General features: G+C 41.7%; 1 protein-coding gene across 1 annotated transcript in view; it reads left to right on the forward strand.

Moving 5' to 3' along the window:
* Window positions 1-12,400, forward strand: part of VPS8 (VPS8, CORVET complex subunit) — a 172,788-nt gene that overhangs the window by 63,792 nt on the left and 96,596 nt on the right. The window contains exons 25-27 of the mRNA XM_018565944.1: window positions 300-342; window positions 7,183-7,255; window positions 7,528-7,647. Of these exons, the coding sequence (XP_018421446.1) occupies window positions 300-342; window positions 7,183-7,255; window positions 7,528-7,647 (236 nt within the window). The remainder of the gene's footprint in view (window positions 1-299; window positions 343-7,182; window positions 7,256-7,527; window positions 7,648-12,400) is intronic.

Here is a 12,400-nt window from a genome sequence, read left to right on the forward strand (position 1 = left end):
GGGGGGGGGGGGTGCAATTCAAGTCCCCTGCCAGGGCTGCCATCAGGGGGGTATGGCCAGTACTTGTGTGGAGAGACGAGGCTCTAGGCAAGATTTTTTAGTTATCGTTTAATATGTGAAGTGTTATTTGAGGGCTGTTAAGGTTGCGGGCCCCCCTGCGCACTTGGTACCTTCCTGAGCACGTGCCTGCAGGAAGGTTTTTTTTTTTTAAGGGGTTGGGCACAGATCTTGTCATTTTGTTACTGTACTGTTTGATTACATACTTTTTATCACAGAATCATTTTTCTGATTTGTTTTAGATGAGCAAGTTGTGATGGGAAACAAGCTTCTTGTATATATTAGGTAAGTAATGTTCCTAAACGCCTCAATACGAGCTTCTTACACCCACTTCCTTTCCAGGAGATTTTTTTTTAGCTTTCAGTGCTATGATAGTTTGACAATTACTCAATGAATGCACAGATCACATCTGTTTTGCCTTTACATGAAGAGTGTACAATAGCCAGATTATGCTGGATTAAAAATATTGAAATAAACGCAGCTGAAGCTGGAAAAGTACAACATTTTGTGTACTAGACTCGCATTGCCCACATGTAACAGCTTCTTTTTTTTTTTTTTATAGATAATTTTTATTGATTTTTGCAAGTGTCCGAGACACAACAATGATAACAACAACACCATCACAAACAACAATTGGGTCAACATAACCCAGGCATTTACACATCAGTACACTCACTATGTTTGTCATGAGGTTACAAGGTTACACAAGCTGTGAATGCAATATACCAGGTTCAAGACATGACTTACTTGAGGATTGAGGAGTCCCTGTCCTCATCGTGGAGCCCGAGGAGGTGCGGAGGGCCGCATGTCCGGCGCCATCTTGCCGCTGGAACCGGGCCAATTTTTCGGCCGCTGAGACGTCCCTTTGGTCCCCGATTTTCCCCATCGCAGCTGCCAGGAGGATCCTGAGGGAGAGCGGAAGGAGCCCGGGTGCCGACCGAGTCGCTGGAACCGTCAGGATAGGGTAAGGATGAGAGTGGGACCGGAGCTGCTGCGATCAGCGTCCGTCCATGCACGCCGCTTGGCCACGCCCCCCATGTAACAGCTTCTTTGACTGCATGTTGTAAGGCAGTTCAAACAGAGCTCACCTGCTGTATACTGCGCTTCTTCTTTCCCTGTCATACTACTCCCATTGTTATTCATCCGGCTGCTCCTCATCCTACAAAGCGCTGCTGCTGATCACTCATGGACTCACACTGTAGACATGCTACTGGAGGGTCTTTGGCAAAATACCATAAAGCCAGTAATTTCCCTTCCTGGCTGTATGTGAAGTGCTTGCACTTGTGAGCTCTATGATTGGTTCTCGGCAATCACAAAGTGCAGAGTCACTCTGATTGGCTCTATGTTTTTTTTCCTGTGATCTCCATTGTCCAATGACGGCTCAATCACAGGCATTGTGTGCATTCACACACACTCTAAACACAAGGATGTTTAAAAATATAACAGCTACCCTGACTGACTGTTTGATTGGAATGGCCAGTCAGAATGTGGTTAAAGAGACTTTATAGCCAGACAATTGATTTTAAAAAAATCATTCAATACGATTTTATGTGTGCCTAACATGTTTAATGCATATTATATACATGTAAAAGCCTCCCTTGTGTAGGATTCTAAAAGTCCTGAGACGTCTGCTGGTCGCTGCCATCTTGGACGTGATGTCAACCGACTCAGATCTGTCATTCAATTTACACTGTATAATGTGCCCCTTTGCTCCTACCCTGGCAGCTACATGAAACATGAACATTATGTAGGAAAGTGAAAAGGAGGGATGGAAGGGCTGGGCCAGCACAGAAAGTAATTAGATACTCCCAGAAGAGGACAGGGCTATTATGTGCAAGGAGGGAGGAGGCTGTGCCAGGGAATTAACTAGTCAATTTGTCTAGCAAGTTCCAAGGAATTTTGCAAGTGAATAAAAATCATTTATGAAGAAAAATACTTCTGTGCCATAACCTGCTTTTCTTCAAGGAGTGAGTATCCTTGTCCCAGCATCAAGCCAAATATTTGATCCCTCTTTTTAGATTAGAGTTGTTTTCTGTGTAGGAAAAAGGTGGTGTGCAACAACATGATCCTTTTAGTGGTTTTTAAAACTCTGAAATATTAATTCATTTAAATAATTTCATAGAAATATATAGTATTATTTGAGTGCTGTGTGCACAGACTTTTTTCTTCTCATCAGAAATGCTTCTTTTCCCATAAAAGTCAATGGGAAAACAAAATTGGCTTAAAAAGAGTTCAAATGCAGATCAAATAAGGATCAGTGTTACAGTACATGCAGAATCCCTGTTGGAACTTCTAGAATCCTAGCCGGGACTTCTATAATTCCAGCCAGGACTTTCAATGCTACTTGCAGCTTCCCTGTCAGGACTTCCAGAGTTCCTTGAAATGACGCTGGGTGTATCCTTTAACCAAAAGGGTATTTAGACTCCAGCCTTTGAAGTAGCTAGCGCTGTCTCATTGCCAGCTATCCTTTGTGCAAAAGGGCTTTTATTCTTCCTGATTGCCTTGCTTGTTGCTAACCCGTATTGACCTGACTAGTCTCATGGCTTCTGCCTGCCTACGACTTCTGCTTGGACCTGACTACTCTCTTGCCTTTTGCCTGCCTGGACCTGACTAATCTCTTGCCTGCCACCTGCCCACGAACTCTGCCACAACCAGATTGTAGCCTTTCTGTTCCAGCTACCCCCTAGGCAGGGCAATCCTGATGCCCATGACCTGGTGACCGTTAGCGGGAAAGAAAACCAGAACCATTAGGGTTTCTGGCCTATCTCCACCATCAGGAGCTATGGTGAAGACCAGTTGTCACTTAGACTCTGTGCCTCAGGTGAACCCATGTCAGTTGCCAGGGGACACCATAACAGACAACTGCAGGGCAAGTAGTACTTCTATATTCTAAAGAGTGCCATTAGGTCCTCTAATATGCAACTATGTTCAGAAAACACACACCTAAGCTGGGTATACCTGCAGGCGGAACGGAAAAATATATACCAGATTCCTCCATGCGCTATAAATAGCATGGATGGATGAATCTCCCGTTGTGTTCTTTGTATTCTGACAGTGCCGGGGGTGGTGGGGATGCCGATGTCGGAATACCCAAACACTGAAGGCAGCTGATTGGCTGCTGTCACTGTTCACCCAAAGATTTCCCATCTGGCTCTTTCGATCTTCTGATCAAAAGTGTATAGCCAGCTTTGGTGTAGGCTGTCTTATTAGAAAGCCCAGAATGCTCTTCTATCTTTTAAGAACTCCATATTATATGTTTCTGTAATGCATATTTTATACAAGTAATACAAAAGTGACATAAAAGATTAGTTTACAATGTTATGAATATGTTTTCAATACAATTGTCCAAAAGCTATTTTAGTTTCCCTCTAAGCAATAAGAATTGAAAAAAATTACAGACAAAGCTTCATATCAATTTGCTGATGTCTTACTGGGCAGGTAATCAATTTCCTTTGTTGATTACTGCTTATGGCTTTAACCTACTGCATGATGCGGTAGTTACGTTTCTGAGAAGCAATGTGAATAGTAGGAGACATTTGTTTCATCTGTGTTCAAGGGAGAATACAACTGTCTGACTTCTTTTTACTCCTGTAACACACAATCGGGGAAATTCACATTCACTTTTTCTTCAGTAATCAAGAGTTATTCAGCAACATGTTACCTGTACACCTAATTCACCATGACTTAAAATACAATTAAACCCTCGTGTTTTTTTGCAAAAAGGTTAAAACTTACCTGTGTCTCCGCCGCACGCTCCTGTCCGAAGATCTGAAGATTCTAGGGTGGCCGCAAATGATCATGGGACTGGCACATGCGCAGTAGAGATCTTCGGCCGGGAGACGAGGAGAGACACAGGGTAAGTCGATGCAGGCAGGCCGGGAGCGCGCACCCGCACAGACCCCGTGGGACACAGAAGACACAGCAGTCACCGCTGGATCAGAGACCGGCACCAGCGCTGGAGGGACTCCTGAAAACTACTGGAAGGAAGATGAACGGATCAAGAGGCATCATTTAAGGTAAGTCCATAAAGCAGCATGGGGGGGGGGGATTTAGACTTTAATGTCACTTTAGGATAGGATTTCTTTTCCAAATACACATAGTTCTTATTAGCACCTGCTCTTATTATCAGTGGCAACTGAAAGTCAGTTTCACAAAACCGTACAGACACTTTTCTTATTAAAAAACTGGAGTCTAATAAGACCAACATGAAGCTGGTGTTATCACACTGCCACACTTACTGGCTTAATATAGTAATTGCAAAGTGAATATTGAACATCTGAAAGATAAATATGTGCAGGTTGGCTTTTATTAATGTTTCATTTATATTAATTTGTTTCTAACACATATTATGACAACACTTGTTTATGGATTCAGAATTTTATATTTTTCACAGCTCAGTCACCTAACTCCCACAGTGTATGTTGCTTTTTATCCCATGCTTCTGTGTGCAATAGAAGCTGAGATCCAGACGGTGATTGCCCTCCCCCTTTTCCTACCGCATCCTGCAAATGAGATGGACTCTTGATTGATGGCTCTTATCTCACTGTTCCTGCACTTTCCAGACACAAGCAGATCACAGAAATGCAGAGGGAGGGGGCACACTCTATTAGGAATCAACACAAGCACTAGAACTGGAAGGGGAGCCTGTTTATGTGTTTGGAAAGCACAGGAATAATGAGATATGAGCTGTCATTCACAAGGTTCTTCTAAGTTTACATACACTATGGGGGTTAGGCGACTGAGCTTCGAAAAATAATACAAGATGAGACAACTTTTTTACTGTAATTTCTCCTGACAATAAAAAATGATAAACCAATTATGTAAATGGACTTTTTTTACTAGTGAATATTTGAATTTCATTTTTGACTAGTTGCACCACTTCTGTCAGTGTCAAACAGATTTACAGAGGTGTTGGTACCATGTACATGGATCTGGAGCTATTTACTGTGCTTGCCATAGATATAAGAAACTGTTCTAGTTTAAACTTAGCAGCAGTCTTTGTGATTTTCTATGAATCAGTGCAATATAAGTTAAGTCACTACTGATATTAAATTAATGCAGAAGGAAGAAAAAATCCTGGAAGGGTCTGATATACAGTATGGGATTTATTTGAGGATTCAGTGCAGTAATTTCCCAAAATTAATACATGTTGCTCGCAGACTTTCCTACTTATAAATGTAAATGTCTGTGTACCACAACTTTACTATTGACAGAGAAATCAATGAATTGTTAGCAACATGTGAAATGCATGTACACACCTGATAAGGTTCATTGCAGGTTCTGGTGAAGGGTAGATATCTGGAGACTAAAGACCTTAGTATTGTAAACTACCAAATATTATTGTTTTTATCTCTAAATGTGACTGAGAGGAACAGCAATGCTTTTGTTTTTTTGCATTTATTTGTTCATGTACAGTGGGGCAAAAAAGTATTTAGTCAGCCACCAATTGTGCAAGTTCTCCCACTTAAAAAGATGAGAGAGACCTGTAATTGGCATCATAGGTAGACCTCAACTATGAGAGACAAAATGAGAAAACAAATCCAGACAAATCACATCGGCTGATTTGGAACAAATTTATTTGCAAATTATGGTGGAAAATAAGTATTTGGTCACCTACAAACAAGCAAGAGTTCTGGCTCTCACAGACCTGTACCTTCTTCTTTAAGAGGCTCCTCTGTCCTGCACTCATTACCTGTATCAATGGCACCTGTTTGAACTTGTTATCAGTATAAAAGACACCTGTCCACAACCTCAAACAGTCACACTCCAAACTCCACTATGGTGAAGACCAAAGAGCTGTCAAAGGACACCAGAAACAAAATTGTAGACCTGCACCAGGCTGGGAAGACTGAATCTGCAATAGGCAAGCACATCTTTTTAAGTGGGAGAACTTGCACAATTGGTGGCTGACTAAATACTTTTTTGCCCCACTGTATTTGTTTTACCCAAATACACATTCTGTCACCAGAAAATATTCTGGCCAAATCTCCACAGCAGGAGCACAGCATTTAAATTAACCTGAAGTACACCTATTCTTCATTCTTGTTGCTAGCCAAGATCAGGAGCCAAAATCTTCTTGCCACTCGTCTCACCTGCACAGTCAGTCCCCAGAGGCTTCTGAAAGGGACCTACTGCTGAGACTGAAGATGCTTAGGAGACCTTCCCAGAGAAACCTATGGGATTTGACTGTGCAAGCACTGCAAGAATATTTTGGCTGCAGATGTTGACATTCTGGCAGCTGGTGGATCTGGAATTAGAGCAAGTATGCATTTAGGGTTGGTTACCTTTGGCCAGCGGGATAGACAAAATGATAAATGCACTTTCTACGAAAGTGTGCTTATCTTTTAATTTTGTCATGTCAACAATGCTAAAAGTTAAAAGGTTCTTTTGTTGTTTACTTTAAAAGAGAACTAAAGCCAAACATTTTTTTGGCTATAGTTCTCTTTTGTGTCACAGGAGAATATTTACTAATGTATCCCTGTGACCCAAACTCAGCATATAGCGGGCTACTGCCTGCTATATGCTGACGGCGCTGAGCCGCGCAAATATTGTCGGGATCCACCCCGCTGTCTGATTGACAGTTTGCTCTGCCTCTCTTGAGCCAGAGCCTACTGTGTCCGCCCCTTCCCTTGTCTGCCCTTCTAATGAGCGCTAGAGGAACATAGAGGGAGGGGGGAATCCCCGTGGGGAGTGGGTCCCCGCACTCTGTAGGGAGACGCCGTGAGCGGAGTGATCAGCAGTTTGTGATCGTTCAGTTCTCGAGCTACAGAGCCGTCGTGTGACAGCTGCAGTGTCACACACCGGCTCAAACTATTGGGAAGAGTATATATTATTCTCCCAAAAGTTCTCCTTTAAAAATTCCTTTTGGGTTTTACACAGGAGGTGCCTACCCAGGCTAAGCCAGCCAGATCTCTGTAGCCCTGGCATTGCAAGATAGCATTGGTGCAAGTTCTCCCACATTTTTTTGAAAAGACAAATGAGGTGTGGTGTTTGTTATTTTTTTTACTATGTTAGCTATTTATTTTTTTATGTATTTATACTGAAAATAGTCCATCTCATTTCCTGTTATCTTCTTATGGCATTCCTAATAATATGCCTTTATTTCCCTCTCATCTATTTTTATAGCTCAAGTTTGGCTGGGCGAGCTTATCCTTTAGGTGACATTCCTGAAGACCTTGTTCCGCAGGTGAAAAACCAGGTTAGTGCTTTGTATACGGTTATTTTTTCTGTAGATATGAAGTATTTGAATTATTATTTCCCTACATTGTACATGACTTAGCTAACTGGATATGTTGTGACTCTGGATTTTCTGTACGTCACACATTTGGTTATGTTTTCTAAGTGATATAAACAATAATAACACCATTTCATAAATCATCTTTGTGAAGTGCGTTAGAGTCATACAGATATCATATTCTATCAGTGCACTAACCTAAATAGGCCCTATTTAACTGTCCCTTGTTTCTACAGGTCTTTGAGTTCCTAATACGTTTACATTCTCCGGAGGCTCCCTCTGATGAGGAGGTGTACCCCTATATCAGGACACTGTTGCACTTTGACACAAGAGAGTTCCTAAATGTTTTGGCATTGGTAAGTGGAAGAAAATCATTCATATCTGTAAGTACCCTATTTAAAACCAGGTGTGAGAGACAAACTATCCACCATAACACCACTATATATGGAAAATAACAACATCATGTAATCATATGGGATTGTTAATAGTATGTTGACCCTGTTTTCAGATTGCAAGTCTTCTTAAACTTATACTGATTTAAAGCCAAGCAGCTTGTTAATCAAATCTTTACTTGGATAAATATGCAGGCTGCTGTTACTGTTGTCTTGATGAAAATGCTAGGTGCCTGGCTGTCTCTTTACTTCAGTTTTTTGAGTAATCGACCCCTGCACTGGCAGGCAGCAAATAAAAGTCAAAGAGAACTTGTGATCAACTTACTTGCTTCAAATCTGTAACTCAGACATTTTAGAATCCATTGAATCAGCATGGCAGACAGGCAGCTTTCATTTTCAGGAGGACAACTAAGCAAATGACAGCCTGCATCCATCCCTCAGGTCTCCTTTAAAGAACAACTCTGCGGGAATATACAAAGACACTCTATAGTCCATGAATGTCATTGAGTCAGTGCATTGCCACATGTGAACTGAAAGTTGAATTCAGAGCTGCTGCAGCAGTTACTGATTTGTAACTGATGGGTAGATGGCAGTAGATAGGTGGGCTTACAGGTGGCAGATAGTGCACGGAAATACAGACTCTGAAAATTGTTGTCACTACATATGCCTTGTTGTCGTAGCACAAACATGAGTGGCTCTCAAAAGTACATGATATCCCTTGGCAGACACTTTGACTTACATTGTTGGAAAATTAGTTACGGTTTCTGCTCACAATCTGTAGATGAATGTTCCTTAAGCTGGCCATACACTTTACAATCCTCGCAAGACTTCTGTCTTGCGAGGGTTGTAAAGTAATTTAAAAAACGTACGATCTGCCCATCATGGACAGGCAGATCGTACTTGCGATCATCACAAGCTCGCCCTGCCGAGAGGCAGGCTTCCGATGAATGTCAAAATGATTGTAACGATAAACGATGCATAGTGACCCTGATAAATTTTGTCCATCTATGCTTAACCACTTCAGGACTGCAATACATAAACGTTGCGGTCCTAAGGGCAAGGACAAGTACCTTTTCTCTGCGATACACGACACGTCTTAGCCGCGATCGTGTTCAGAAGCACGGGCAGAATCACGGCGGGAAACCGTGCGATTCGCCCAGCGTGACTGGGGTGCACACTAATACGACTCCTGACCACGCGGCAATCTGCGTGGAATCGTGCATTATTTGCGGTGGGGTGTCGAATAGGTGTGCACTGGCCCTAAAGATATGTGATCCATCAGCTTCTGTGGGGTCCTAGGTGACCGTAGTAATCTAATAGACCCCGATGTCTCCATTTTTTTCTACAGGGCCTCTACTTTTAGAAAATATGTAATTGTTGGGGGGGTTAAACTAGCCAAATAATTCACATTTTAACATTTTTGTGCAAAAACCAAAAAATTGCTACGGACACAATTGGTAAAAGGAGCTCTTTAAACGGTTCAAATACTGATGATCTTTTTACTGTATTTTGGGAATGCAGGATTTTTTTTATTATATAACAGATTTAAAAAATAAGGCCTCAAAGAGCTCTGTTTAAAAAGAAAAATGCGTCTCTGCTTTTCAAGTGCCAAGTATTCATCTATGGTTCCATCATCACCATTGGCCTTCTGTGATCGTAATTGAGCTATGAAATACATTAGCAGCAAATTAAATGATAGCTGTCTGAGCAGAAAATGTTAGAAATGTTTTGGGTACATATCAGGAATACCATTTACAGTCATATTTATGAATAAGCAGTGGGGTTGTAATTGAATAATGAAATTAGTGAGATTATAGAGACCCTATAAGGCAGTGGTCCCCAACCCCCGGGCCCGCGGACCGGTACCGGTCCATGGATCAAATGGTACCGGGCCGCCCAAGGAATATTAAACTCTTTCCATTTTATTTACTGTGGTGTATTTCTCTCGGGTTTGTCCGACTTTCCAGGACGAGAGTTTAACCGGGAGCTGAGAGACGTCACCTAAAGCCGCACCAATACCGCGCATGCGCAAAATATCGTGATATCGGGGCGGTTTTAGGTGACGTCTGGAGCTGAGCGGCTGCAAGCGGCAGTGGCGTTGTAGCTTTGGTGAAGAGAAGGTGTGTATCGCTCTTCTCTCTGTTCACCGGTACTTTCTCATGTTTAACAGTGCTTGGTGTACGTGTATATTGCGTTTGCTCAAACTTAACCCACAAATTAGCAAAAATGAGTACGAAACAGACGTCGTTAGAAAGTTTCCTTGGGAAAAAGAAAAGGCCCAGTGAAGAGACAGAAGAAGGGCCTTCAACATCAAAGAAACATGTAACTTTTAACAGGCAATACCATGAGTCCTACTTGAAATATGGATTTATCGGGACAGGTGATTCCAATCTAAAATATAAACAATCAACGTCCCCCCCCTCAGCGGGCCGCGGTAGAATTATCAAACGTTGACCGGTCCGTGGCGATAAAAAGGTTGGGGAGCACTGCTATAAGGGACTGTGAACACTAGAACTGCTTCTTTCCCCACACAAGTCAGCAGGCCTGCAAAAACAGATTGATGCAGTTTAAGAAATGGTCAAATGTAGGTGAGAAGAAGGTCAACTGCAAGTCATTTGCACCTGTCTATGAACTCTGAACGATCTCAGAAGTGCTCAAATTGACCTCAAATTCTGGCTAAATGCATCTGAAAGCAAGCTGCATTCGCCTGTCGACTCACATCCTTACTAAAGGACAAAACCTGATTTTTTTCTTCTCGTTTTCCTATATTTTTTTAAATATGGGTTGGCTTAATTTATTAATTTATATTGGCATGTTAATCTAGGGATTTATCTGGCTGCCCTTTATTTTTATTTAACTTTTAAATTGTTTGGCTCAATTAATATCTCTTTTCCATGAAACAATCTATCTGTTAGATTGTCAACCACAACCAATTTAATGTAAAATTGAAGGAAATACTGGACATGAATAAAGGCATAGCTCACTTCCGTTTCTGGATTACTAAAATGGTGAAATATCAGGTGCTGCTCTTTAGAAATAAAGTCTACTGCTCACATAGTTGGTGATATTTTTCTGAAATCTAAGCTGTGTAAATTGCTCGCTGATGTCATCACAGCCCAAAGGCAGTTTCAAGTCAAAATCAAATGGTTGAAGGCCTCGAGGTCCTCTAATTACTGAGGGTAATATGTCTGGAGATGGTAGTGTTCCCAGAGGTCCTGTCATTCATTTCAGGCTCTTAAAAACAGTAGAAGCATTAGAAATACACCAATTTCCTTCCAAATCCTCCTTTAATCATATCTATCCAATTTATCTGTGAGTATAACCATTGCAGCAAAAACACTATCTTTAATTAGAAATCTCTAGACTTCACCCTGTCTCCTCCTTCCACATGCATCCATTTTGTTTTATGTTTCTTATAGCTAACTTGTTGTGTTCAAAGTACTGTATATCTAATAAGCACTTCTACGGTCAGGTTCTGTCCATTTAAAATGAGAAGACAGCTTTTGAGTGAAATTCACTATGTTCCGCAAAAAGAAAGTTTAAAAACCGTGCCACTTAGTTACTTGCTCTCCAAATTATTGATGACCACTACATGATATGGATACACCTTAAGAGAATCTGCCACTTTGCCTTTTCAGGGCAAAATGATATGTTCTCTTGGAAAAGAGAACTCTCTGTAGCTTTGTGGAAACCCTTGGGAAGTATTCAGTGCTTCTGGGTCCAAGCAGGTCTGAGCACTGTTACATGAGTAAGTGAAGGAAATCATTAACTCTGTGAAACACCATCTGATGCAGAGCATGCACAGTGTTAGGACTCCCAACACCAAAGGAGGAATGGAGTGAAAGGGAGTGTGGGGAAAGTGAATTTCTACTGTTGGGTTTTCTTGGTTTTTTTTTTTGTTATTGTCCAAGCCTTATTATTATACAAACTCGCAAAGTCAGACTGTAGCACATTGCTCACTGGCAACCCTCTCCTACTCCTCCTCGAAAGTGTTTCATTCCAATGGGGGCTTAGCCTTTATTTCTTTTTTTTAACAGAAGCTCTGACAATTATTAACTATTCAGCTTATAAACATCTCCCAATCAATGAATAAAAACTCTGCTCCAGTCTGTCGGTTGTTACTTACTTTTTCCTAAGTTGAGTGGCACCATGTTCTCTTCTGGTTTCAAATAACGGCCTCCAGAGGGAGAAACAAAATGACTTCCTCACATCACGTAGTGCCGATGTGGGCTGCTGCTTGGGAAATACAGGTCCCATGCTCTAAGTCTCTCTCAGCAATAGGGGGGTCGAAAGCATGAGTATAGCGAGGGACAGTCTGTTTTTGTAGAATGCTACTAGAAAGAATTGTCTGTCAAGGGAGTGGGCAGCACTGGGTGTCCTACATGAGCATACGTGTTGACCTCTAGCGGCGCTGACTGCATGGTGACAACACCCACTGTATTCTAGAAGGTCAGGGTGTATGTCTGTGACAGTCCAACTGTGAGGGAAGGGGTTGAATGATACTGCACGTCATCCAAACAAGAAGTTTGGTGTCAAACATCGAGTTGAAAAAAACCCTTTTTAATGCTCACGGCAGGGAACAAAAAATACCTTCCACAATGGGACCATGAGGTATCTTTAAGACTGGAGTAAAGCTGCCTACAGACAGTATATGGCATGCTTGATCCAGCCACTGAACAATCTTTCTCATTAAAAATCTTTGTGTAAACATGCTTGT

Source organism: Nanorana parkeri, unplaced genomic scaffold, assembly GCF_000935625.1.
Source record: "Nanorana parkeri isolate BGI_ZX_2015 unplaced genomic scaffold, ASM93562v1 scaffold901, whole genome shotgun sequence".
NCBI lineage: Eukaryota > Metazoa > Chordata > Amphibia > Anura > Dicroglossidae > Nanorana > Nanorana parkeri.